The sequence below is a fragment of the Trifolium pratense genome, linkage group LG4, assembly GCF_020283565.1.
Source record: "Trifolium pratense cultivar HEN17-A07 linkage group LG4, ARS_RC_1.1, whole genome shotgun sequence".
Classification (NCBI taxonomy): Eukaryota; Viridiplantae; Streptophyta; class Magnoliopsida; order Fabales; family Fabaceae; genus Trifolium; species Trifolium pratense.
Genome location: NC_060062.1, coordinates 439,544 through 466,760, shown reverse-complemented (window position 1 = coordinate 466,760; position 27,217 = coordinate 439,544). Strand labels below are relative to the sequence as shown.

The window sequence follows — 27,217 nt, the reverse complement described above, 5'->3', positions numbered from 1 at the left end:
GGATTTATATATATAGATATATAGATATAGATATGACACGAGTCCATGCTTCTGAGAACAGCAAACGACGCCGTATCGAAGCAGTTATTCAGATTTTCTACTGTTTTCCAGTTTCCACCCCAGTATAAAAACAGAACTTCTCCATTTCGATTTTTCCCCGCTCAAATTTCCGTTACTTTCTCGCACTTTCATTTTCCTTTCACATTAACTTGCTCGTTTTCTCGCTAGCTCAGAAACAAGATCGCGGAAAATGGAGGACATGGATGATGAAATCGATGACGTTCCTCAGGTCCATTCCTAACGCATCTTTATCTTCCAATTTTTCGTTTCTTACAGCGTAGAAAATGCGAGAAAATTCTACAAACTTAATTAAATCCTTTGATTATTTCTGCTAATTCATTGTATTTTCCTTAATAATCACACACTTCGTTTCAGATCAACGAGGTTAAAACTTAAATCAGCGCAATTGATCAATTATTGCGTTTTAATACTGAATCTGGAAAATTAAACCGTTAATTTGTAGTTAATAACGCTCTATAATCGTTTAATTTGATGAACTGAAGTTGATACTGAAATAGATAGTGATTATGCTTAATCGTTAATCCTATCTCCAAATAACTAATACTTTGCTATTTGATTATTACTATATATATATATATATATTACAGTGACTTTAGTTTACACTATACTATTGACGACCTTAGCTAGATTTTTCATGATAATGTAGTTCAAGCTCAGTGTATGATAAGCAATAATAAATCACAGTTATTAATTAGACATCTATGGCTGGAATCGGGAGGTGTGACCTTATATTGTGCTGCTGAATTAACAGTTACTGGAGTGTTCAAATTAAAGAAGAATAAGTTTCAATTTAGTGACGTGATTTCTTTTGTGCAAGAAATTTCTTAACATGATTTATAGAAGTTGACAAGTATTCTTAAGGTCTATGTGTAATAAAGTTAAGTAATTATTGTAAATTGAGTTTTGAATAAGTTTATTCAACATGTTTACATTAGATTAGAAGGTAGCATATGAAAATATTAAAATTAAATGCTTGTCTGATTAGCAAAGTTTATCACTGTCATAAGAGGAGGTGAATCACAGATAACTTTAATCAATCAAATACAGACTAAAATAATAGGTACAAAATTAAATTGGATCGGTGTTGTATATTTCATTAACCGAGTGGGGAAAGGCTTTAATTATTTGTACGCTGAATATTTATTTGACTGTTATCTTATTCATCTGTTCTCATGTATAATTTTTTAGAGGTTACTTATACATAACTCATCAGCTTCCATGCTTAGTTCTTGTAATATTTACAATTTACTCTACTGCAATCTCAGTTCTTAATTGGATTTTTTTTTTTTGAGTTATGTAGGTTTACATGGCCTGCATACAAAACGGTCATAGGTAAGCTTCTTTTACTAGCTCAAACATCTTCTGCTAGAATTGCCGACCAATCTAGAATAAAATTGTTTGATGCAAGAACCAAATGATAGTTTCTGTGCATGATTGATTGGAAGTGAAATTGTGTGAAAAATGATGTTGCAGGAAGGCAGTTGAAATTGAGTGGCCAACTGTTTCAGAAACATTGATAATTAAAGATAATATAAAAATTAAAATATGCTGAGTGATTGGAAAAAAGTGGTTAGATAAATATGAAAGGTATATGCAGTGTATGTATTTGTTCCTGATACATGTTTTCTATTTATTTTTCTTCACTTCTTTTTTAATTAATAGAAGTGAGTCCCATGATACAGGAACATCTCTGCTTGGGTTTAAATCGTGTATTCTTTGTTTGATGAACTCTCAAATCTTCTTTACAGAATTGGAGTTTCTTATTATGATTCCAGCCTCCGACAACTAAATGTGCTTGAAGCTTGGGATGATGGGGACAAAGGTTTTTCGGTTATTGATCTGGGTATGATTTCCTCCATTATTGTTGTTGGATTTGATTTCAGTTTTCGTTTCTACGTTGATCCTTGTTGCGGTATTCCGTCATGGTTGAAACTGGAACCTAAGTGCTTTATGTGTTGTCGTTTCACCCTAATATTATTGAGTCATTATTGTGCTCTATATGCCCCTAATGACTTGCAGTAAATGTTTTTCTTATTAGTGTAATGTATGAATGTCTTATGGCTTCAATGGCTATTGCAGTGAAATTTCAAGCAAACCCTCTGGTCATATACACAAGCACTAAATGTGAAGAATCTTTCTTGGCTGCTCTGCAACGAAGTGGTATAGTGCACATCATGTGGTTGAGTTACAAAAGCCTAGCTCTTGGACCATTTTACCAATTGATGTAATGCAGATGAAGTAGCTGAGGCTCTTACAGTAAAGCTTGTGAAAAGTTCAATATTCAGCTATGAGCAAGCATGGCACAGGTATTGAAGCAGCTAAAATCTTAAAAGAATTTTTTATCAAGTGTTTGCAGTGCGCTTGTCAATGATATGGTGAATTCTTGATAGACATTGTTTTGTATAGATCTTTCAGGTTCTTTGTTTAAATTTTGTATTGTTATGTGGCATGGTGGTGTGTCTATTCTATATAAAATTTTAAATATGAATGATTAAAACTTATTATGCACAAAGACTCTCCGCCCACATGCTAAAGTAACTTAGTTAGGAACTTACCTTCCATCTGAGTCTGAAAAATTAGGGTTTTTTGCTCTGTCATTTCATCTCTCTCTCTCTCTCTCTCTCTCTCTCTATATATATATATATATATATATATATATATATATATATATATATATATATACCTAGAAAAGTTATTTTTTTCAAATTTTCAGCTTCAGTTAGGGTAAAGCAAAAGTATTTACAATCTGTCTTATTTTGTGTGTGTTTGAATCTGAGTATCCTCTGTACGCAACTGCATAGACTAATCCCTCGAACCGGGTAGGACCACAATAGTTGGCAAGCAAAACTCTCCCTCAAGAGATACAAACTGTCTTCTTTTGTACTTGTTCTAATTAACATGCATAATTTTTCATTTTGATTTGGAGTGAGGATATTGTATGACATTTTATTTGATGAATTGCCAATCTAATCGTTCCAATAAAAGGAAAAACAAAAACGGTGTGCTGAAATCTTAGCATTCATTTGCTTCTTCTTTCTCATCCTCTCCCTCTTTCTTTTACAGATTAATTTACCTTCGGGTGGCGGGAATGGATGACGGATTAGACGTCAAGGAGAGGATTTACTTTGTGAGTCCGAAACTACTACTACTGCAATTTATCATCTTTGTTTCAATATATCATGATAGGGGATCTTCCAAGCATCTTAATTTTGTTACATATAAATGTACGTGCTTAGATTAATAATGGAAATATTTTTTCTTTAGATATTTTTTACGTGTATTAAATCTGGTGTTCGAATCATTGTTCCTTTCCTTCCATATATCAGTGCTCTCCAACAGATTTACATGTATTTCTGCCCTTTAATTCCATGTTACAATTGCAGTTGAGTTCCATGATGGACATGGGAAGTGAAATACAAGTTCGTGCTAGTGGGGGCCTTCTTGCAATATTAGAGAATGAAAGGATTGTAGACACTCTTGAGCAAAAAGAATCTGGAAATACATCAATTACAATAGATTCTTTAGCAGAAATTTCACTGTATCCTTACACATACTCGGCCCTTAAATGCAATCCATATTTTATTCTTTAACTTTGTGCTATTTGAAAGGAGATAATGTAGATTTCAACCTGTGTCTTTCTTTAAATTGGAGATACAGAAATAACTTTATCAAGCTTGATGCAGCAGCTCATGAAGCATTACAAATATTCCAGATAGACAAGCACCCAAGCCACATGGGAATTGGTAGAGCAAAAGAAGGGTATTTGCTGACTCAATCTAGTATATTATACTTTAAAATTCAGTAACTTTCTGAGGTAATATGTCTTAATTGCAGGTTTTCTGTATTTGGAATGATGAATAAGGTTTGTTGGAGCTGTTTAATTCAATTTAGTGAGTGTCAGTTTCATGCAACACATGAATAATTGTTTGTCCTGAATGCAGTGTGTCACACCAATGGGTAGACGTCTTTTGAGGTGATAAGTAACAAACTATTAAATTTGTGAGATTGAATACTTATACATCTTAAACATTAAAACTTATAGTGATTTTTTGTCGTATTCCCTTTTCAGACAGTGGTTCTTGAGGCCCATACTTGATCTTGAAGTTCTAAACTACCGCTTAAATTCTGTATCCTTTTATGGTGAATTACTTTATTGTACATTTGTAGGTGAACTAGCTATTTAGTAAAAAAGAACTAGTTTTCTTTGATGGGAAATAGATATCTTTCTTTCAATGCTCAGAAGAACTTGTTGTTTCTTTACGTGAAACCCTGAAATCTGTGAAAGACATACCCCACTTGCTTAAGGCATGAAAATTCTCTCCTGATCCCGCCTCCCCCCAATTTATTTGAATATGTTGTTGTCGTTCTAGTAAGCTCTCTTTTATAGATCCTGTTTTCTTAGGGGTCAACTGATTATTGAAAAACAGTATGATGTATGCCCTTAATTGTTATGGTAATTATTGGATTTTTTAAAAACCGTTTTCACATATATTGAGTATTATCAATATCTTGTTGAAATTTTCAAAAAATAAATCAATATCTTGTTGAAACTGATACTTTAACTATTACATGCTGCATTGATAATTGTGTTTTATCTTATGAGCATAGCATAGAGTTTTTTTTTTTTTGGGTTACAATGAGCTGGGAATCGAACCCAGGACCTATAGCGTACTACCCAAACCCCTCACCACTAGACCAAACCTAGTGGCTTTATGAGCATAGAGTTTTGTTATGTGAAGATAGGCTGGTCCATTTTAGTATAATTAAGAATATGATGTTTCTATGTTATGATTAAGTTTATTTCTCTGTATACTTATATGTCCAAATATTTAATTTTCAATCAATCAAGAAATTTGACTCTCCAAGCTCCATATGCACTAGCAATGATTGGGCAGCACTTCTGAAGGTAATTTTGTCTTTGAGGCCTTTATTTGATTTCCAGTTATTGTTTTGTTGTGCTGTTTGAGTTCATGCTTGCTTCTACATGTAAAAGGTTCCTTGAGTTATTATGTTGTGACCCCAATTCCATTAACAAAAAGGCATAGACTTGTAAGCACCTTTGTTCGTATCCTGTTACTTGTTGCCTGGGGAACCAAAAGTTTGTTTCTAGTAATTCCCCCGCTCATATTATTCCTACTTTCTGTCTTAGCTTGTAAGTAATGATTGAAAAATAACGAAGTCTTGCTGCTGGAAAAATGACATGACATAAAAGTGTTGCTAACGTGAGGTAATTTTGAGTTTAGGCATAACAACTGAAAATCGGGGAAGAAGTTGAACCAATTAAATAATAAGAATAATCTGATGGTTTTGCTGGTTAAAGATGGTCAATTATAAAATGAATATTATGTTAAACTATCTGGATTCTATTTCCATTTCCCAAGGTTTACTCCATTCTATTCTATATGGATTGATTGTGATTTATAAAAATGATATAAATATGTGAATTATTTAAATTAAATGTAATTTTTTGAAAAGCAAAAATATATATATGGATGGAATATCTTTTTAATAGTTTTCCTGGATTATCCATTATTTTTGTCATGATATGAGTATGTTGGGCATTGGTGTTGTTCTTGTACGTAGCAGTATAAGTACGCTGTTAATTAATGTATTCATTTTGACACACAAGTTTGGTATATATGAGAGGATGCCTTTACTCTTAGGATAAACATTATATATTCTCCTGTGAAGTTCAAACTGTTAAGAGTCACAGGAATTTGCCAGTGAATATCACATTTTGGTGTCACAAAACTGTTCTTATATCTTTTCTTTAATCTTTGAAGAGCATCAGTGCACTATTGCATATAAACAAGATATTTGAAGTTGGAATTTCTGAAGGTCTTCATGAAGAATTGAAGTACTTGAACTTGGATATTGTTGAGATGGTACGCATCCGTTCTCTTCAAGGGCAATTGTATAGGTTCTAGCTTAAATGATTTTTTTTAATGCGCAATACTACTGCAGGCAAATTCATGCATAACAACGGAGCTTGCTTATGTCTATGAGCTGGTATGTTATATTATCTTATCTCCTATTAATTACCAGAATGAGATGCAAAAACTAAATTGTGTATAATGGTGCTTTGATGATTTAAGGCATCCGATTTTATTTTATTTTGAAAAAGAGCATCTTTAATGTCAACACGATCTAGGGATTAGAAACTTATTTGATCCTTTTTTGAGTATGACTGTCATTTGTTGGTTTTCCTTTAATTGGATTCCTGTTATAACTGACCATCTTTTACAGATAATTGGGGTTATTGATGTAAATAGAAGTAAAGAGAAGGATTATATGACAGTGGTGAAAGAAGGTTTCTGTGATGAGGTTAAACTCCGATTCCTCATTCTTTTTTTCACCTTTGTATATCATTATAATGAATTTAGGTACGATGCATATGCATTTCAAGTTGAAAAATCATGTATTATTCAAATTGTTCCGCCAAGCATTTGCGTAGTTGTTCAATAGATGAATTAGTCCATACCTGTTGAAGTTTTATTCTACTACATAAATTTTCTTCCTTCATAATGTAAAATTTGTTTATTACATTGGCTGATTTTTTTTTTTTTGGACTTTTGATAAATTGGTTATTCTTAGTTGGATGAGCTAAGGCAAATATATGAGGAACTGCCAGAATTCCTGGCAGAGGTAGTCTTTGATGAAAATTCAAAATTCTAATTCAGCAAAACAAATATGCTGTGTGTCTATTCATCATAATACATTTTTTTACAGGTTTCATCATTGGAACTTGCACAACTCCCTGATCTATGCAAGGACAAGTTTGTTCCATGTATTGTTTATATACAGCAAATAGGTAGTCCTGACTATGAATAATTTTTGTATCCAGAAAACATGTAACAAGTGGTTTCACTGTTCTTGCTGAATTATATTTGCTAATAAGCGTATACTATTCTTATTTCTTAATACACTATTTCTTAGGCAACTGCTATATTAACGTGTTTTTCTTGCTTATTTTTTTGTTTGCCGTAGGATATTTAATGTGCATCTTTGAAGAAAAACTTGAAGAAGCTACTCTGGAGAAACTTATAGAATGGGAATACACTGTATGTTGGTGTTTTCACTTTGTTTAAGTAATTTATTCTAATCAATATATTCTATTTTGATGGTAATCGTTTCAAATATAGTTTTGTGATGAAGATGGAGAGACGAAAAGATACTTTTATCGTACGCCAAAGACACGAGAATTGGACAATCTTCTAGGAGATATCTATCATAAAATTCTAGGTGATTATTTGTTTATTTGATATTTCCCTGATGTCTTTTCACTTTTTGGAGGATCTATTGAGGGAAATTCAAAAAATAAGGTGCACCCAGTCTTTCATGCTGCAGCTTTAGAAAGTCATCCTAGAAGCTACATCATGCCAACAACCTCCACGTTTTTTATAGTTCTTTTAGTATATGCTTTGTTTTCATCTTGGAAGGAGTCTGTTCCATTTATCTTATTTATTTCCTTGTTCTGCATCTTCTTCTGTTGGTCAGTAACAGAGGAATTGCCCTCTCTTATTGTAAGGAGTTAGCTCCAAACCTTGATGTAACTCATTCAGAAAAACAGATTCATATATAAGATACATTACATAGAATGTTATCTTTGCTTCTAGAGTTACAATACTTGGTCATTGGTGCAAACGCTTACTTGATTATTTCTGAATTCTATCATTTAAGATATGGAGAGGGCGATCACTAGAGACTTGTTTTCACATGTATCATTGTTCTCAACCCATTTGATAAAGGTTTCAACTTTTGCGGCTGAACTGGACTGGTATGATCAATTTTTGTCATTATAATAACATGTGCTTGCCCAGGCATTTCATCGTTGATAATTTGTTTCCCCAGCTTTTTGTCAATGGCTTTGGTTGCTCGACAGAACAATTATGTCAGACCTTTATTGACCGAAGAAAACATGCTCGATATAAAAAATGGAAGGTTTGAACCATCTGGCTCGTAACAAACCTCTTCATACTGGATAACTGTTTAGATGACTAATGATAACAATTGGTTTTGTTTGTAGGCATGTTTTACAGGAAATGACTGTAGACACATTTATTCCTAACAATACTAAGATTTTTCATGATGGTAAATAGATATATATATAAATAACTGATATTAGTTAAATTATGTCCAAGAAATCCTATTTGATATAATTTTACTGTTTAATCCATGTTCAATTACTCTTTTTATCAGGAAGAGTTAATATCATTACTGGTCCTAACTTTTCTGGGAAGAGTATCTATATAAAACAGGTTGGTCAGTAATTAGTTCTTTATATTCCTAGAATATGTATTGTCTAGAGCATTTGTATTTAATGTTTCAAATAGAAATAATGTTGAAGAGGCAGGCCATCTAATTTTTAACCTCTATTTCTAATTTTCAAATGTTTCAGAACTAGTGTTTTTTACAGTACGTGTACCTGATTATAGTATTGTTTATCTGATCTGACAATTCTAAATGCTACAATTATTAACGGAGTTTTTGAATCTTGAAACAGAAAAGCCCATTTCAGAATGAAGTTACAGATCGTAAATAAGTTACAGACAGTGATAAATAAACCCCAGAAGATTTACCGGTTCCTATACAATAATTTAACAAGTGATAAATACAGATTAAATATTTTTTTACTGCTTTGCAGGCCATAAATCTCTGTTGCATCATCAGTGTAATGTATTTTTGCCTATGATTTTTAGACATTATTACACCAATTGGACACAGTCATTCGGTTCATGTGGTGAATGTTAGCTGGATGTGTCCGTTGGGCATGGGACCTTTTTGCATGTCATATAGAAGTTTCAGGAGTAAAGAGGACAATTTTTTTTGGACAATTACAATTTTTTTTCTTCTAAATTTACAAACTTAAAATAACTTTATTTACTTGATGTGGCGAGCTTGTCCGTTTTGGTTGTGGATTTTGCTTCTTTTTTTGTTTTCCTTTAATAAGGCATTCTATTCTCTGTTTATGTACTTCACCTTAACAAGTTTTTATCGGTTTTGTAGTCGAACAAAAAAATTATTTTGCATGCATTGTTTCGTATACTTGATCCTTACTACATGATGCTATGGTAAAAAAAATAACCAAGTGTTTTCCAGGTGGCTATAATTGTTTACCTGTCCCACATCGGTAGTTTTGTACCAGCTGATGCAGCAACTGTTGGGCTGACAGATAGGTATGCCTTTCTTGTATCCCATGTCTTTTATTATGAGACAGGAGTTCACCTTTGTATGTTTGGTAATTACAATCTTAACTTTTTAAAAAGAAGAAGGTGAAATTGATCGGAAAAAAAAAAAGAAGATATTACAATCTTAATGTTAACATTTTTATTTGGGGATAAAAACTGCAGAATATTTTGTGCGATGGGAAGCAGGCTTATGACAGCAGAACAATCAACATTTATGATTGATCTACATCAAATTGGGATGATGCTGAGGTATGCCGAAAAAAGGACGATAAGGATAACTCTATTACATTGAACTAAAAGTAATCTTGGGCTAATCTGTATATTCACCTACTATTTTAACTGCGCGGATGACCCTTTCTTCCACATTACTCTTATAACTGTACAATAGAGGATCAGGAAAACAACTATAATGAAGTTTTCATTATAAACATATAAAAGTATACAGTGTCTTATATGATTTGGAGGATAGTCTCACCCTAATAGTAAAAAAATAAATAAAAAATTCAAAACCGTAAAAGGGATTTAGAGGTTATATGTCAAGTTAATGCATGATAGAAATGTAGTGATAGTAAAAGATTTGATTGTTGTTATTCCAGTAACAACCTATAGGCATGCCAACCAAAAAACAAAGTCAAATCTTGAAATAGATTTAGAGGTCATGTAGGAACTGATATTTACGGTGAAAACCTGCACCTGCAGGCATGCTACTTCACGATCTCTGTGTCTGGTGGATGAATTTGGTAAAGGTACTCTTACAGAAGGTCAGTTTCTTCAATGTTTGTGAAATGTCTAAAACATTAATATGTGTAATACCTGTCTTTATTGAAGAGACTAATTTTTAGCATATATGTTTTGATCTCCTTTCAGACGGTGTTGGTCTGCTTGCAGGGGCCATAAATCACTTTATCACATGTGATGAACCTCCAAAGGTTTAACACTTATATTCCTGAAATGTCTGTTATCTTTTATTTCAAATTTGAAAATTGAAGTAATTTTTAATTATGCTATTTTGGTGATGGGCCATGCTCAGTTGGTTTCTCAATACTTTTTTATGTCCTGCCCATGCCTCTTTAGTGGAAGGCATCTTTCAACTAGATTTGCATGCTTATGTATAGATTAGCCTATGTTCATCTTAAAGGAGAAGACATTGTGATAACAATTCCATATAAATGGCATGGTTTTTTTTAACATACTGAGTGATTATTTTTTTGTATGAAATTCACTTTTGTTTCTTCACTCACATATGTGCACACGCACACATACACACATTCTTTTATCAAACTTGTACCTCAGGGACAAACTTTATCCATCAAACTTCAAATTGATTTCAATATAATAAATTTAGACTGCTGACTTTTGAAAGGGAGACAATATCTTACAGTATTTTATTTATTTATCTATAAGCTGCATAGTTTTACTGAAATTTATAAATTTTTTAGTCCCTATAATTTTAATTATTTATAATTTATTTATAAATTTTTAAATGTATAATTTCTAACTGGTAAATGGATACATGTAGTTACGTTCATTTGTTTCACTTTTTGTAAACTAAGAAGCACTTTCTGACGAGAGATTGTAATTGTCATTTGTTGTATAAATATTGTAGGTTTTTGTGTGCACTCATCTGATGGATTTATTGCATGGGTGTTCTTTGACCAAGGTTTTGTACTTACTCATTATGGTGAAGTTGGATGTTTTAAAACTGTCAATTGAGTGATAAATGATAATTAAAATATGGTTTCCTTGGACTGTTTTAGTCTGAGCAGATTAAGTTCTACACAATGAGTATACTGAGGCCTGAAGACATTTCAACTCAAATGGAAAACATCGTATTTTTATATAGGTATCTTTTTGTTGATTCTGTCACGTGGTAGCTAGGAATTATATTTACCTCATAAGGGCATTTGATGCCAGTGAAATTGATAGAAGGCTATCTGCCTATTGTACTTGATCAGGTAATTTTACACGCCCACCACGGCCCATATAACCTAATAAGATGTAAACCTTTTTATGGAAGACTCTGGATATGGGAAACTGAAAGCCAAAATTTATATATTTGAGCATACATTTGTTAATTGTTACACAACATTCCTGTCACGATATAGCTAATAGCCTAATATTATAATATATAATAATATGTGCATGAGTGATTGTATTCAATGCGTTCAATGGCATCCTCGCACTTTCTAGATTATTTAAATTAGTAGGAACTAAAATGGTTCTTCATCTGAGGAGATTTCAGCTTTGTTATTAACTTATTTTCATATTTTGATGCAGGCTTGTCCCAGGGCATGTGCATCATAGCTATGGTATGCTTTTGCTTTACTACTACTAGTATTTGATATCAATTGAAATATGGATGGAAATGACACACTAGTTGTTTTGGGAATCCTGCAGGGCTGCACTGTGCGTTGCTTGCAGGTAATTTACAAGATTACTGTTTATATAAGGTGATACATGAATGTCTGTTTTCGTTATGGTTTCCTTGTAAAAGGTCTATGCTAAGGTTTTTAATTTTACTCTAACACGATGGGGGGATGCGCGGACAGGTGAGTGGAAGTGAAATCTTTGGTTTTAAGTTTTAAGAACATGTGATATATATTGGTAAAATCTTAGGTTTTTCTCCATAGAAGTAATGTAATGGCATTCTGATTCTGAGCAATCACTAAATTTCTTGAGAAATCTATTGATAAAGAATGCTTTTATGGGATAAATATGAATTCTTTGAACTCTTTCAAATCACAAGAAAAGTTAAAAGCATTTGAAATGCCTTACCCTATTGTCTTTGCAAGAGATAATGAATTTCAGAAACACTCTTAACTGTCTTATGCCTGGTTTAATTGGTGGATCGCCTTCACAAAGGTGTCGCTAAGAGAGAGTAAAAGTAAAGGAAAGCATTGCTTATTTTTCAATCACTTGTACGATGTAGACAGCTTCATTATGTTTACGCTAATAGTAATGAAATCAGGCCATTCTATGAGTCACTGATAAATATACTTGGTCTAAGGGTGCCTTTAGTAACTATCGTTGTGCTTACTTGAGTTTTATGATTCTGTTCCTTATAGTTAGTTTTTTACAGGGAAGTTATAGGTTGGGGGCGGATTCAGTCATATAATCATCATATGTCATCCAATGTGGGATCCCACACAGTTTGCAGACTTTGTTCTATCACGATTCACGACCCATCCCTTGCCTTTGTCGGGAATCTAGACCTCACCATCACCACCCCAATTATAGTTCAAATGTTCCATAATTTCATATCATATAAGACCAGACCTTAAATTAGAGGGATTAATCCTTGGTGGAAAATAAGGACCGTTTACTTTAGCTACTAGAAATTAAGAACTAAGGCCCAAATAACCAAGAAATAGAGGGATTGATACTTAAACACCTGTTTGCTTAAGAATAAATATTCTACCAGAAGCATTGCCTTAGTTGATTATAGAAAAATCTAATAATACAAACAAGGTATTAGTTGTCGTGACCAAAAGCCAAATTAGTAAAGATGAGTATTAGTAACACTCTCTAATACACTCTCTTAAACACTATTTTTCATTGTGTAACTCATGACGTAAACCAATACAGCATAAGAGAAGAGAGGATGTGATGATATGTTACTAGAAGTATATTTCATTGGTGAAAACTGTGCAGAAGAGGCCAGTCAACAAAAACTATACAGAATAGGGACTAAAATTTACTTTGAAGATGAAACTAAAAATATTGATATTAGATGGATGTTTTATCTGGTATGTGTAATGCTCAACACAGTATAGTCTTAAATTTATTTTATTTTACTTTTTTATTAATGTGATGAATAATGTTGAGTCTGCTTTTTTCATTCTTAGTTTCTGATAGATAGCTACATGCAGGCGTGCCAGACGAAATTATAAAAAGAGCAGAAGTTGTGTTGGATGCTGTATCACAAAACAATTGTGTTGAGAGGTTATGCAATGAGAACATCTCCGCTCAAGATGATGAATACAAGGTATCATTTCAGTTTCAAAAGTCAAATTAAAGATATTGTTACATTTTGGATATCATTTACTCAAAATAGACATGTCTAATGCAGGATGCCATGGAGAAATTGTTGACATTCGATATTGACAATGGCGACTTAAACCTTTTTTTCGAGGAGATATTCTCTAGTTCCTAATGCATCATGACCAAGTCTTTTGGTTGTAGTTTTCAACAAGGATCTTCATCATATTAATATTAGTCATCACTAGCCTCCATATATGTCGATTGATATGATTAAACTAATGTGGAATCAATGGCCTCCATGTATTACAATTTTTTTCCCACGACACCTTTCTTACGGACCATCCTCTTTATCATTAATTAAACTAATAGTCTAATAGCTAACTCCTAACTTCAGGCTGCTACTAGCTGTTTCATATTAATAGGAGAAGTGTAAGTTGAAGAACCATCGAAAATTTTGTCGACAAAGATACGCGAAGCTGCCTCCGTTGGATGAAATTGATCCCAAAAAACATGGTCTTGTCTGTTGGGACAAAGGTTTGACACAGGCAGGCAAGGAGCCCTGGCATTTAACTCTCCTAGTCCACAACAAGCACCTTTCACCTCTGTAAATCCTGAAATGGATTCATAAACTATTTTAGTATCAAATTTCACAAAAAGTTATATATTATATAAAAGTTATATTATTATATAAAAATAATGTGTGATCAATTTTGATTTGATAAAGTGGCAAGACGAAGTGTAACGCAAGACTTCTTAAGAGGTCACTCATCATAATACTACTACCACTCTCGCACAAAGACATGTGGAGTTCTGATAAAAAATAATAATCACAATTCTTGTGAAAAGAGAACATTGTAATACCGTAGGAAGCTGGACTTTGAATAAGGCTGCTCATGGCGGAATAAGTGTCAAAGTACGAGTAGATTATGCCTTCATTCTCCGATTGCCATTCTTTCAACATAGATTGAAGACCTTTGTTATATTGAACTGACCAGTAATTGACTTCTACAACGCATTCTGTTTTGTTCTTGAGCCTGAACACGGGACAGCATCCAAGTGCCCCTACTCCCGCAATCTCAAATTTACGGCCACCATTATCATATAATCGCTGCCAAATGAAAAACATAAGTAAGAGTGTATCCTCTTAGCAAGCATAACAGAATTTCTTGCTTATACATGAGATAAGAAAGAGTGTATGAGTGTATCCTCTTAGCAAGCATAAGAGTGTATCATCAATAAAAGTGCTGATGAAATGCAATCCAGTAAACTTATACTAGACTATTTCTTGCTTGAAATTTCATATTTGATGATAATGCATTCAATGACGATAATATAATAGGAATTGGCTTATATAGTTCAATTTTGGATGAAGATGTACTAGTATATTATATTCATTGTTTGAAATATGTTGTGCGAAGGACCACTTTAATGGATTCAAAGTTGGACTATTTTGTGATGGTGAAGCCTAAGCCTCTATTTGGTTCTGCTGCGTTTTCACAAAACCGCGGCCAAATTTCCAGTTAAGATAGACGTTCCGTTTTATAGCTTCTTGAAATCACGGCAAGATTGTCTCAGTAAACCCACAGGCCACAGATGCGCCTCTTACTACAAAAGGTGCAACCAAACACACTGTCTTTGAAATATTGTGGAAAATTTACCGAACCCAATGAAAACTAGCCAAATTAAATTTGCAAGTGGTACCTACAAGCTAATTTCACTTTGCTTTGTAATGTATGATAAGCAAAACCTTCTGAACGACACACACAAACACGAACATGAGACACAACATGAATATTGACTTGTCAACACCGATTACACTTTAAAAAAAATGATTTTTTTTTAAGATAATTATATGTGTGGGTATTGTGTTAGTGTCCACATATCATCAACATGCGTCGAACATTTAACATGTGTTTCATTTGAAGTGTCTATTAATAAACTAAGTAAAGCTATATAACTAAAAGTAAATGCTCCTTATTTAAGAGTTCATTTCATTCAGCATTATGTTGAGTAATGTGTTACCTGAAGTTGCAGTTTTAGTGAGAAAATCATGGAATCAACATATTGTTGTGGGGTACTTTTCTTACGAAGTTCAGATGACTCAAAATATCCAAAGATATCATTGCTTCCAATCACAACAGCAAAAATTGATTTTGAGAGATGCTTTTGTAAAGCACTTGCTCCAACTTCTCGTGTCAGTTCTCCATACACAACAGTTGAGTAATAATCCACTTGTTTTGTCAACGGTAACGATTGTCTCTACAAATAAAGACATTAAGAACGTAAAAACAACATCAAGCGGGGATAGCTCAGTTGGGAGAGCGTCAGACTGAAGATCTGAAGGTCGCGTGTTTGATCCACGCTCACCGCAAAACTTGAAATATTTTCATTTTATTTTCTCTAAATCATTTGGGCCTACACAATGGGTCGCTATCGCTATTACAGGCCCACATCCCTCTGAGATGAATAAGATTATCAAAAAAACATCATTTAATTTTTATTGGGTTTATAGAATTCTTAATTTTCTTTTGAATTTGTAATGTGCCTTTTTTTCAGTTTCCAATTTTACTCTAAAAATTAGTGTTACCGTAAAAAAGAATATAGTTTTACGACTATATTTTTTTGTTTTTAACCCTCTGGTTCTTACGACTATATTCCAGAGTTTGGACGCGAGATAAATAAAATCTTATTAAGAAATTGTTCCATCTTGAAATCGAATCCGATTTCTTTCAAAATTTGTTCTATTGGTGAAACTTATTAATCACTTGATTTTTGGTTAATAATTTATCCTTCACGAGGTACTATTTTACCAATTTGGGAGATTAAAAAAGGAAATGAAATTAGTGACTTACATAACGTTCATCTGTACCATCAAATATTCCAGCACCTGCGGAAGCAAAGCTAACACCATTGATGAAGGATACATTATTCACACTTTTGTTGGCCTTTGATATTAAAAAGAGGTAAGGTGGTGAAGTTGCCAAACCCAATTTCTCACCTGCAATCATACATTTTCATTTGAGACAAACACAAATGACTTGGAAAAACTATTCTTGTCACCACACGTGTCTAATATTTTACTACTATGTGCATCAACATAAAAGCCAAAAGACAATAAATATGTTAACATTTGAAATATTGGATGTATGTATATGTACTAATTTCCACATTAATTATAAGGAAGAAATATAATTCACCAATCACCACTAAAACTTATATACTTGTATTTAAGGTCTTGTATTTTTATGATGAAAAAATTCAACCTATATATTAACATTGTTAATTGAATTAAGATTTATGGACAATAATTTTCAATTTTACTAAAAAAGATAGTTGAGTATATATAGTAATTTTTATTTCCATGAGCATAATTCGATTGATATGGATATTGTAGTGTGTAGAAGTCAGATTCGAAATTGAATTTTTTTACTGATTCATCTTAAGGGGTGAAATTTTGATCACTACATTATTCGACTAAAAACAATTTTTTTTTGGGTTCATGTGAAAAAAAAAAATAGATTACTAACTTACTCTTAATTAACTAAATTGCCATCTCTCTACAAATTTTTTTTTTTTTTGTACAAAATATTATTATTGTAAGTAATGAAATGTTAGTTTTGAAACCCAATCACATGCATGAGTTTCGTTGTTAGTTCGCCAAATCAACCCAATCACATGCATGAGTTTCTTGGAAGAAAAAGTTTAGAATTGAAAAGAAATATGGCTTACTTTGGACACCAAAAATATCTATATCCAACAGTTATCTGATTGGAGATTACTAACATACTTATCAGTGTTCATTAAAATGAGTAGATTAATTAGCAAGTTAATTACTCCCTTTGGTCTTATATATAAGAAAAAGTTTGTTTTTTAGATTCATTGTAAAGTTGATGTATACATTAACTTTACAATGAGTCTAGAAAGTAAACTTCATCTTATATATAGGATCGGAGGGCCAATTTGGGTGGACTAATTTAGCTTCTTCAAAAAAAAAAATAGGATCGGAGGGAGTATAATTTATATGTTAATTATATTTTCAAAATTATGCATAACTGTTCTCCCATTTGGAAAATACAGATGAAATAATAAGACCATAGAAAATAAGATTGGATGATTTTGGAATTTCCATAATAACAAAATATTTATCATCAAAGATATCATATAGTAGTATCTAATAATATATATTTGAAGAGCCAAATAAGATAATTGAATATTGAATCACATACCAATAAAATCAGCAGCATTTTTACCGTTGCTAAATCTCCCAGTTGGTTTATGATCAAGAAAATCAATACCATAATGACGATGATTAGCCTTAGCAATAGAAAGAGTCAAGTAATTGTTGTTTCCAACATCTACAAGTGAATCTCCAAATACATAAACAGCTGGAACCATTTGAGACATTGAAAAACCATAGCTTAAAATAAATACAAAAGAATACACAAAAAAAGCTTTGAAACCCATCTTGGTACAATATTACTATGTATGTGATTGCTTAAAATTGAACTTGTTTTTGGTTTTAAAGCATTTCTAAAAATTTATCAATGAATGGTACACGTCAATTTACGCGTGAAAAAGTAGAGATTTGATCGAATGGTTAGTGAAGCAAAGAGCACTCTTTAGAATATATTCTCCACCCACTTATAGTTGATATTTTATTTAATTGTTATTATTTTTTTTCTAACACGGCTTAGATCTTTTAGATTCGTTATACGTTAAGAAGTCTCACGTTGTGAGATGACCCAAATATGTGTTTATAAGTAAGAGACGGTCGTCACTATACAAGTCGATTTTGTGGGATTGAATTAGGCCTAACTCTCAATCCTACTATGGTATTAGAGTCTCCTCCATAATCCGTTTGACCGTCTGCTATCGATTTCTAATCAGGACATCCACCATTTATATCCGCGTCTCAAGCCCAGCAATGATGTGTTAAGAAGTCTCACATTGGTTGCGAAATGGTTTGAATATGTGTTTATATAAGTAAGAGGCAGTCTTCACCATACGCCGATTTTGTAGAGTTAAAGTTTAGTCGAACTCTCAATTCTAAGACAATAAAACTATGAGTAATTAGTCAATTTAGTCCCTAAACTATCACTCTCTCACCAACTTAGTCCCTAAACTATTAAAACCAACTAAAAGGTCCCTAAACTATATTCACATCCTTCAATTTAGTCCCTAAACTATTAAAACCAACTAAAAGGTCCCTAAACTATATTCACATCCTTCAATTTAGTCCATCGGTTAACTTTTTCGTTAAGTGACTGTTAGTAGTCCCTAAACTATAAAAAATACTTCAATTTAGTCCCTAAACTATCTTAAAAAACAACAAAATAGTAACAACACTGCTAAATCATTACTGCTAAATCATACTGCTAAATCAAATTACTGCTAAAACAAATAGTCTCTAAACCATACTGTTAAATCAAATTCATTTTTAACATAATTCATTACTGCTAAATCATCATTTGTCTCGTTAACTACCTAGTAACAACACAAATTGGTTCACTACCTAGTAACAACACAAATTCATTACTGCTAAACCAAATGAAACATTCCTGTTAAATCAACAAAAACCAAAAAACAATCTTCATGCAATAATTCCAAAAACCATTTCCAGTTGTCTTTATTTTCGACATCAACTACGGCATATGCAATGACAAAAATGTGGTTGTTTGCATCTCCGCCGACAGCAGTCAACAATTGTCCTCCAAAATAACCCTTTAAAAAACAACCATCCAATCCAATCATAGGTCTGCAGCCTTCCTTGAACCCTCTTTTACTAGCATCAAAACATATATACAATCGGTGAAATATTGGCGGCCCTTCTTGTTGTGGTATAGTGCTCATTTTCACCGTCGAACCTGGATTCTGGGATAATAACTCATGGCAATAGTCCCATAGCTTAGCATACTGATCAATTTCAGATCCCTCGACATTTTGTTTTGCTTGTTTAAGTGATCTATAAATCATACTATCCTCCAAATGTAGATTATAATCCTCTTTCATAAAAAGTAGCTTTTGGATTTTAGGGTTTTAAAGAACAGTGGAAAAGATAACAGAGGACTAAATTGATGGATGAAAAATAGTTTAGGGACCTAATTGATGGATGAAAAATAGTTTAGGGACCTTTTAGTTGGTTTTAATAGTTTAGGGACTGAATTGGTGAGAGAGTAATAGTTTAGGGACTAAATTGACCGATTACTCATAAAACTATTCATCGAGATAGTAATAATGAGATATTTGGAAGAAAAAAAATTATTAGAGTTATTGTATCTTTCGAATAGTCAAGTAATTTTTTTTTTCGGTAATTCAAAACTATCATCCATATACAACTGCGGAGACTAATCTCCTCCAAATTAACTATCCGAATATCATCTTAATATAATTGACAAAAAAATTATCAATGTTAATATTTTAAAGAATTGCCGTTCAAAAGAAAAAATTAAAAATGTTATTCTATGTCGATAAATGTTGTCATTGTCAAAAGTAAAATTCTTAATATGAGCTTTGGAGCTAAATTTTAATGATCCAACTAGGACATTCAAATTTTTTAATATTTGTAAGCTTTATCATCTTAATTTTTTATGTAGCTGATAATCACGTGACATCCATATCCATATACAATTAATTAGTTAATTGAAAGCAAAAGCATTCAATATACACAAAAGTGTTCTAGTATAATTCTTTATAGTTTGGTTTAATATATTTATGTAAGCACATGATGCAGACACATCAAAATAGTACTATGCACTATGCAGTGTATATGTATATCCCACTAATAAAAGCTTCATTAAGCGCAAATAAAGTTTTTATATGTGTAGTAAATAGATTATTTTTTACCAAAATAGTGTGATATATCTGGTAGATATTTAGACTCTTTAACCATTTTATCATGAGTTCGATTTTCGATCAATGCGTATGTTTCTCAGTTATCTTAAGGTTAACTCCATAAATAAATATCAGTTGTCTCGGAGAAATTTGTCTCCGGAGTTGTACGTATAAATGTGGAAATTAATTAACGGTAAGTGTTTGGGAAAGGTTTCTGTCAATAAGTGTTTGAGGCGAGTAGATCATGTATATGAACTATGAAGGTAAGGTATTTGAGGATGTGGGAGGTGTAAGAAAAGCGACCCCACAGAGTCCTAAATTTTAAGGCACCAAAATAATTCTTTTTCTTAGGTTAAAGAAAAAGACTTTTACTTTGAGTCTTTTGTTTTTTTTTTTTTTAACAACTTTACTTTGAGTCTGTTAAAGAGTCTTTCAAGAGGGATCAATTGACTCACAAGATTTGAGCAATAAAACACATGCCAAGATGTTTTTGGTTTATACTATTGAAAAACTTAGGTCATTTTCTAATGACAATATGAAATTATCTAGCATAAATCTTGAAACTTATTTGTAACATCATTCTTATCATCTTTGTCATGAATTAAAATCAATTGGGAAAACCATGGAACAAATAAAAATAATAACAATATGATCTCACTATTTAATTAAGGTATTTATATAAGGAAAATGCTAAACAGTGTTCCCGGGCACTAGTTTAGCATATAAATAACGTAATTCTATCTTGAAACTTGTGCATTTAATGGCTAAACATTAATTTTTTCGTTTATTTCTATTTTTGGTATGCTTAATAAATGTCCCCGAGGGACTGTTTAACATGACCCTTTATATAATGGATTTCTCAACTCTAGAATCTCATCTAAAAAGCTCGTTTGCACGCCTTTTTTTAAATTACTCTTTTCTAATAAGCAATTGTTAAGTGCTTTGTTGTCGGTGCAACCGAGCTAATTAGAGTGGTTTTTGAAAATGTCAATATAATCTAATCAATCAGAACTTTTTCCTTAATTATTTATCGTCTTTTTGAGCCATTTTGAGTGCTTCTTGCAGTTGAGAGGTCTAAGCCCACCTATTTACGTGGGTTGGCTAACGATGATTCTTTCCATGTACTTTACCAAATCCAAATATTCAAGGAATTACGAAGCCAACGATTATTTTTCAATTTGATGACTTGAAGTATTTTAATTTATGTGTTGTGAATTTTAATTTTTTGGGTTGATGTGTATTTTCTTGGTTCAAAATTACCCCCAATGGTGATGTTGTCCACCTTACACCACTCATTGAAATAAATAAGCCTAGGGACATTGAAGAACAAATGAAGAAGGTGAAGTTTTTGAAATAAGCCTTGAATTTGATGGGTTGATGCGTGTTTGTTGAAGCTTATGAAAATGTTGATGCACTTGAAGAATAATGGAAGTAAGAAGACGAAGATTTGATGAATGATTTCTGTATTATTCATTTTTTCGTTGTTTTAGTCCCTCAACGTTCATCTTCCTTTTTTGTATACTTTACCTTCACTTTGGTCACTGGCCACGTGACATAATAAGTTTTTGAAAGTCAAATGACACGTCATGATCAACATAGTGAACAATTCATGTCGGCACCCACAAATGGTTTCTAGATGAAACTTAACGTTGGAGACTATTATAACTGACAAAAATTAAATTTAGAAACTTTAAAATATTTTTTGATGATTCAGAAACATATGATAACGAATGTCATTTTCAAAGACTAAAATGACCGGTTAATCTTTAAAATTGATTCTAGTTGTGACTCAACTTGGCCCCAACTCACCACCTTTCACATCACTATCGTCCAATTTCAAGGAATCAATCACTACCGTCCATCTCTTTAGACTTTCCACATCACTATTTCACAAGTCTGAGATTTCGACGCCTCTAATCACAAGTTTCACACTCTATATGAACTCAATCACAAAGTATAAAATGATATGTTTCTCCTACATTAATTTCACAGTGTGTGAAACCAATTTTTAGTTTTAGTGGTGTTTAGTCAAAAGTGCTTATGCCAAACTAGACTGGAGTGGACTACCAACATTGGATCTTGGCCATCCCTTTCAAGCTTTGTTGAATTTTATCAATTAAATTTAGCCACATGATCTTGTTGCGCGTCCATGGCACTTTCTACCGCCACTACAATCCTTCAAATTTTCAAATATTCTTTTTGTTTTTCTACCTTCTTTTTTTTACAACAATTGTTTCCTTTCTTTCTTGTTCTTTACATTCCCAAGTGCATTAGTTTACTCCATGATGATTTTTTTATCTTTTTTTTTAATAGCACATATAGACTCTTATATATATACGAAAGTTATTTTTAAACGAGCAATAAGTTGCGTCATTAAACTTTTATGTATATTAATCATCATATTTTGTTTAAATCTAATGCATCCAAACATTCAATTAGTGTATATTTAGGTACCGTTTGGCCGAACTTATTTCTGACTTTTTTTTCTATAAATGTAGAAGTCGGGCCAAACAATATTTTTTAAAAGTACTTGATAAAAAAAGTAACTTAATTTTTATGTGTAAAATATATCAATAATCAACTTTTATCAAAGTTAATATATGGAACTTTTTTTAAGGCAAATTAGCTTTTCGCTAACCACCGTCTTCGAATCCCAGCGAAGGCAAATCATTCATATTTAATTGATATATCATCGTGTGTATAATATATTTATGCATCGGTGCATCACCCATCATTTCTATATTATTCATTCATATATATGCATCGTAAATCATTCATATAAGTGATATTCATGTATATATATGCACCACCCTTATCATGTGCACTATTATTATTTTGAAAAATTCACTATTATTAATTTTTACTGTCATAATAAAGGTGTATACCACTGGTTAATTAAAAAATAAAATAATCATTCATTTCATTTCAATAACTACATATGTGGATACATAAAAATTACACCAATAATATTATGTCGTGTAATAATATTTTAACAAATATAAATTTATAAAATTTGCGATAGATTTAAAGTTTATATCATTTAAATTATTTATTTAAAATTTTACACAAATTTAAAACTATTTTATATGTTATTGACACCCATAAATTTTTTTTTAAAAAAAAACCATTAAAATTAAAGATTTATACATCTTTATTGAACATTTTTAATTTTTATGAATATCAATAACTTATCAAATTATTTTAAATTTATGTAAAAATTTATATAGATGATCTAAATAATATATATTTCTAATCGAACAGTAGATTTTATAAAACATTATTAGTTAAAATGCTATATACAGACGCACAAAAATGTTAATATTTGTTTATTATATTTTTAAATTATTTTATTTATAATGACTTTTAATATATTTTCATAACTTTTATAAAATATTTCATCAAAAAAATTAAATTGGAGTTTATTTTAAGTTTTTTAAAAATTAAATCACCAAACAACTTTAACTTTATTTTTAAAGCACTTATTTTGAACTTTATTTTAAAGTAGCTTTTAGACCATAAAAAAGCCGGGCCAAACGATACCTTAGAATTGTGTCTACTTTGCATCTCAAAATAAATTTAATGTGATTTTGTAAAAACTACACGATGGATATACTTTTATAAGAAAAAAACAGAAAATCTATTTAACATTATTTTTTTAATTAAAGAGGTAAATTCAACTAAAGGGTGGCATGATGAATGTTTCTCTATTTCTATTGATTCAATTCAAACCTCCAATTTTCAAGTATGCATGCAATAGAAGAGAGCGTAAATCACAAGTGTAAATCACACTTGAGAGAATTCATTCCTAAAAGTTAGGGTTCTAAAATAATTTGTTTAGGGAAATATTATATATGCCATAAAAATAAATAAATAAATAAATAAATATTAAAATTCTTAGGTGTTGAAAATAATATGTCTAAATATTTTTTGATCATTTTAAATTTAAATATATTATAGATTTATATTTACAATAATATATGGTAAGAAGTTGGAATCTAAATCAATGTGCATTGGAGTTGCGATAAATTAAGTGGAAGGTATAATGTTGTACTTTAAAAAATATAGAAATGAAGGACTTGCATCTCTCATTTAGTATGAATATTGTCGAAAGTCTTACATTTGTTATATATGGATATAGAGTTGAAACTTCCAACAAAGTATCGTAACTTTAGAAAAAAAATAATATGACAATAATGATAATGATGATCGAGAAAATACAATCACCTGAGAAACCTTTCAAAGTCATCAAATTTTTTTTCTTGTAGTTTTTGATATGACAATCACTTTATTAAAAAATCGATTTTAGCACAAGTGTTTTAAAGTATTTTGATGAAAATATAGCAAAGTATTAATCAAGATCATATTCTTTATTTTTAACTCTCTGATTCTTAAGGAAAAAGTTCTGGTAATTTAAATTTTAAAATCTAACTATGAAATAAATAATTATTTCCAAAAAAAAAGTAAACTCGAATTTTTTCAAATAAATTTTTTTAGAAGGAGTTAATCAACACAACTTTCGCTTAATGTGCACCATATCAATAAATAAATAACTGTATATTTTATTGAATTTAATTTATATGCACCGTCGGTGTAAAGTTATTTTGCACATGTGTCCAATAATATACCGACACATCATGTATGGTAATTAAAAACACATGATGTGTCACATTCATTAAATGATGTGGCAACGCGTCATTGGATGTATGTGTAAAAAAAAATTACACCGACGGTGCACAACAATTAAACTCTATTTTATTTTATTTTACTTTCCTTACATATAAAATACTATGCAATTAACTATGGTTATTTTGTGTTGACTGGAATTAAAACCGGTAGTGTAACAAAAAAAGATAACTTAAGTTTGACAACAATTTTTTTTTTTTTAGTATGATATGTTTAATTACGCGCCACAAGTAATCTATGTTTAAGAGGAGGTGGGTTTTACGCGCCACAAGTGTGAGCCATTGAAGATAACGTTTTGTGTGAAGAAAAGCAAAAATGACGGAATACGGTCAGCAGGCAAAGAGACACGCAAGGGAGTTCCGGGCAACGGGCAGCACAAAACGCCGTCATTTCCATTCAGCAACACCGTTTCACGCCAACATACAAAATTTAAAATTACTATTAAAAAATAGGCTTAATTAGTAAAATGGTCCCTTAAAGACATTTTTGGTTTCAAATTGGTCCCTTAAAGAAAAAAATGTCCAAATAGGTCCTTAAAGAAAAAAAAAGTCCGAATAGGTCCCTTAAAGACATCTCCGTTAATCAGTTTGGTCCTATTTAAACCTCTTTTTAGGGACCAAACTGATTAACAGAGATGTCTTTAAGGGACCTATTCGGACTTTTTTTTTCTTTAAGGGACCTATTTGGACCTTTTTTTCTTTAAGGGACCAATCTGAAACCAAAAATGTCTTTAAGGGACCATTTTACTAATTAAGCCTAAAAAATACGTACAAATTTATTAAATATTGTGATCATATTTTAATTAATAAAATTAATTATTACATACTATTTTTGAAATACATTAAATAGGATACTAGTTAATTAATTACACAATAAAATGTGCGCACATAACCCACTTGGGTTGGTGCATTGGTATTGGCTTGGGACCTGGGAGTGTGCTCCTCTTGAGGTCTGAGGTTCGATTCTCTCTGACGCCAATTTAGATGGACTAATTTAGCTTCTTCAAAAAAAAATGTGCGCACATGTTAGCATTTGCTTTATAAACATACTTATGAAGAATGATAACGAGTGAGTGATTTTGGACACACCCCTTATTTAATCTCAAAAAGTATAACTCTTTATCACATTATTATTATTTACCACTAATATCCGACCTACCAGACTACCTAATCTAGTTTGGGGTCGGTTCAGACATCAAGTGATTTCAGTCCCTACCTGATTGAAGTTGCGGAGGATTGAATTGTGATTATTCCTACCAAGTCTAGTGTCAATAGATTAGATGCATTAATTATAAACAAATATATTGAATAATTAATGCATCTAATATATAGAATATATTGTATTATACATCAATTATTTAATGAATCTGAAAAAAATAAGTTTTGCTTATTGGTAAAGCATTATTTTTTTTATGCACAAAAAAAAACATTAATTTTTTTTGACTAAATTAATGTTTTTTTCTTTCTTTTTTTGGTCAGGTAGCCTAGTGGCTTAAAATTCCACCTTTAACAATGGATAAGTGGAGTATCTGAAATTCGAACCCATACTCCTGCATATAAAATACTGATATCCATACAAACTGAGCCAAACTCACATGGACTAATTTTCTTTTTCTATTATGTACTTTACTATATGTTTTTTTTTAATAATTCTTTTATTTATCTTTCTCATATGATATCATTTAATGAATGATACTTTTGTAAATTAACTCGTATTTTCCTTTTTCATACATACAACTTTAAATTTAACTTTTTTAAGTAAATTTAACTTTTTTGTAAATTAAAAAATGGATGTATGATTTATGTTACATATATTCATTCTTCAATGTACAAAAAAAAGTCAAATTTACTTATAAATGTAATCGAAGGGAGTATTATTTAAGACTAAAATACTCGATCGCTTCCAATGTAAGAATCTCTTTGATAAATAATTTGTAAATACCTTTATTAGCACCCGTCGAGCTTTGAGACATGTTCTAATCTTAATGAGTCTCGAAATACAATTCACTTAAACTTTTCATTAGAAAAAATAATACTCCCTTGAATGTTTTTCATAAGAGTCATTTAGATAAATAAAATTTGATGTATTTGATCGGCCAAAAACTCTGGTTTTAATTGGGGTCCCACAAGTGGACAGTCAGATTGGTCTTCTCGAATTAGTTGGTCATAGAGCCGGATACCAAGTTTTAAAAAAGAAATAGCTAAAATTTTTCTTATTCATTTGTTTTCATCAAGTAATATACTGACTAAAAATTTAACCTTAAAAATGAATAAATAAAATAATACAATATTTCTATTAACTGAGTTAAATTCACGACCCCATACTCTTTATTCATTTTAAAAGTTAAAATTCTAACCAACTTTATACCTTAGTGTTAGTGTATGTTTGGTTTCAATTCTGGAGCATCCAGAATTGATTCTGGACGTGTAGAATTGATTCTGACTTATTTGGTT

General features: G+C 31.3%; 2 protein-coding genes and 1 non-coding gene across 8 annotated transcripts; 2 read left to right on the top strand and 1 right to left on the bottom strand.

Annotated features, from left to right (window-relative positions):
• The first annotated feature begins 64 nt into the window (after window positions 1-64).
• On the top strand, window positions 65-13,573 carry LOC123920563 (DNA mismatch repair protein MSH5-like). 6 transcript variants are annotated; one of them, XR_006813723.1, is made up of 34 exons: window positions 65-289; window positions 1,382-1,413; window positions 1,830-1,924; window positions 2,161-2,241; window positions 2,315-2,387; window positions 3,145-3,208; window positions 3,465-3,619; window positions 3,739-3,840; window positions 3,916-3,943; window positions 4,023-4,054; window positions 4,151-4,208; window positions 4,300-4,386; window positions 4,931-4,987; window positions 5,865-5,966; window positions 6,046-6,090; window positions 6,328-6,405; window positions 6,676-6,726; window positions 6,811-6,892; window positions 7,069-7,142; window positions 7,224-7,323; window positions 7,762-7,858; window positions 7,933-8,022; window positions 8,108-8,172; window positions 8,281-8,339; window positions 9,181-9,257; window positions 9,432-9,518; window positions 9,969-10,030; window positions 10,137-10,198; window positions 10,876-10,929; window positions 11,027-11,112; window positions 11,547-11,578; window positions 11,667-11,719; window positions 13,139-13,254; window positions 13,339-13,573. XR_006813723.1 is itself a non-coding variant. In XM_045972842.1 (34 exons), exons 1-34 carry the CDS (start codon window positions 251-253, stop codon window positions 13,420-13,422), a joined length of 2,430 nt encoding a protein of 809 aa, XP_045828798.1. In that variant the 5' UTR covers window positions 65-250; the 3' UTR covers window positions 13,423-13,573. The 6 variants fall into 6 exon arrangements, 4 of the variants coding, with proteins under 4 accessions (XP_045828798.1, XP_045828799.1, XP_045828800.1 ...); XM_045972842.1 differs by having other exon boundaries at window positions 11,667-11,690; XM_045972843.1 differs by lacking the exon at window positions 6,676-6,726 and having other exon boundaries at window positions 11,667-11,690.
• On the bottom strand, window positions 13,446-17,871 carry LOC123920565 (GDSL esterase/lipase At5g55050-like). The gene is made up of 5 exons (XM_045972846.1): window positions 17,477-17,871; window positions 16,103-16,248; window positions 15,273-15,509; window positions 14,112-14,358; window positions 13,446-13,861 (listed from the first exon to the last, which is right to left on the bottom strand). Exons 1-5 carry the CDS (start codon window positions 17,712-17,714, stop codon window positions 13,641-13,643), a joined length of 1,089 nt encoding a protein of 362 aa, XP_045828802.1. The 5' UTR covers window positions 17,715-17,871; the 3' UTR covers window positions 13,446-13,640.
• Window positions 15,549-15,621, top strand: TRNAF-GAA. The gene has a single exon. It is a non-coding gene; the product is annotated as a tRNA-Phe (tRNA).
• Window positions 17,872-27,217: the final 9,346 nt, after the last annotated feature.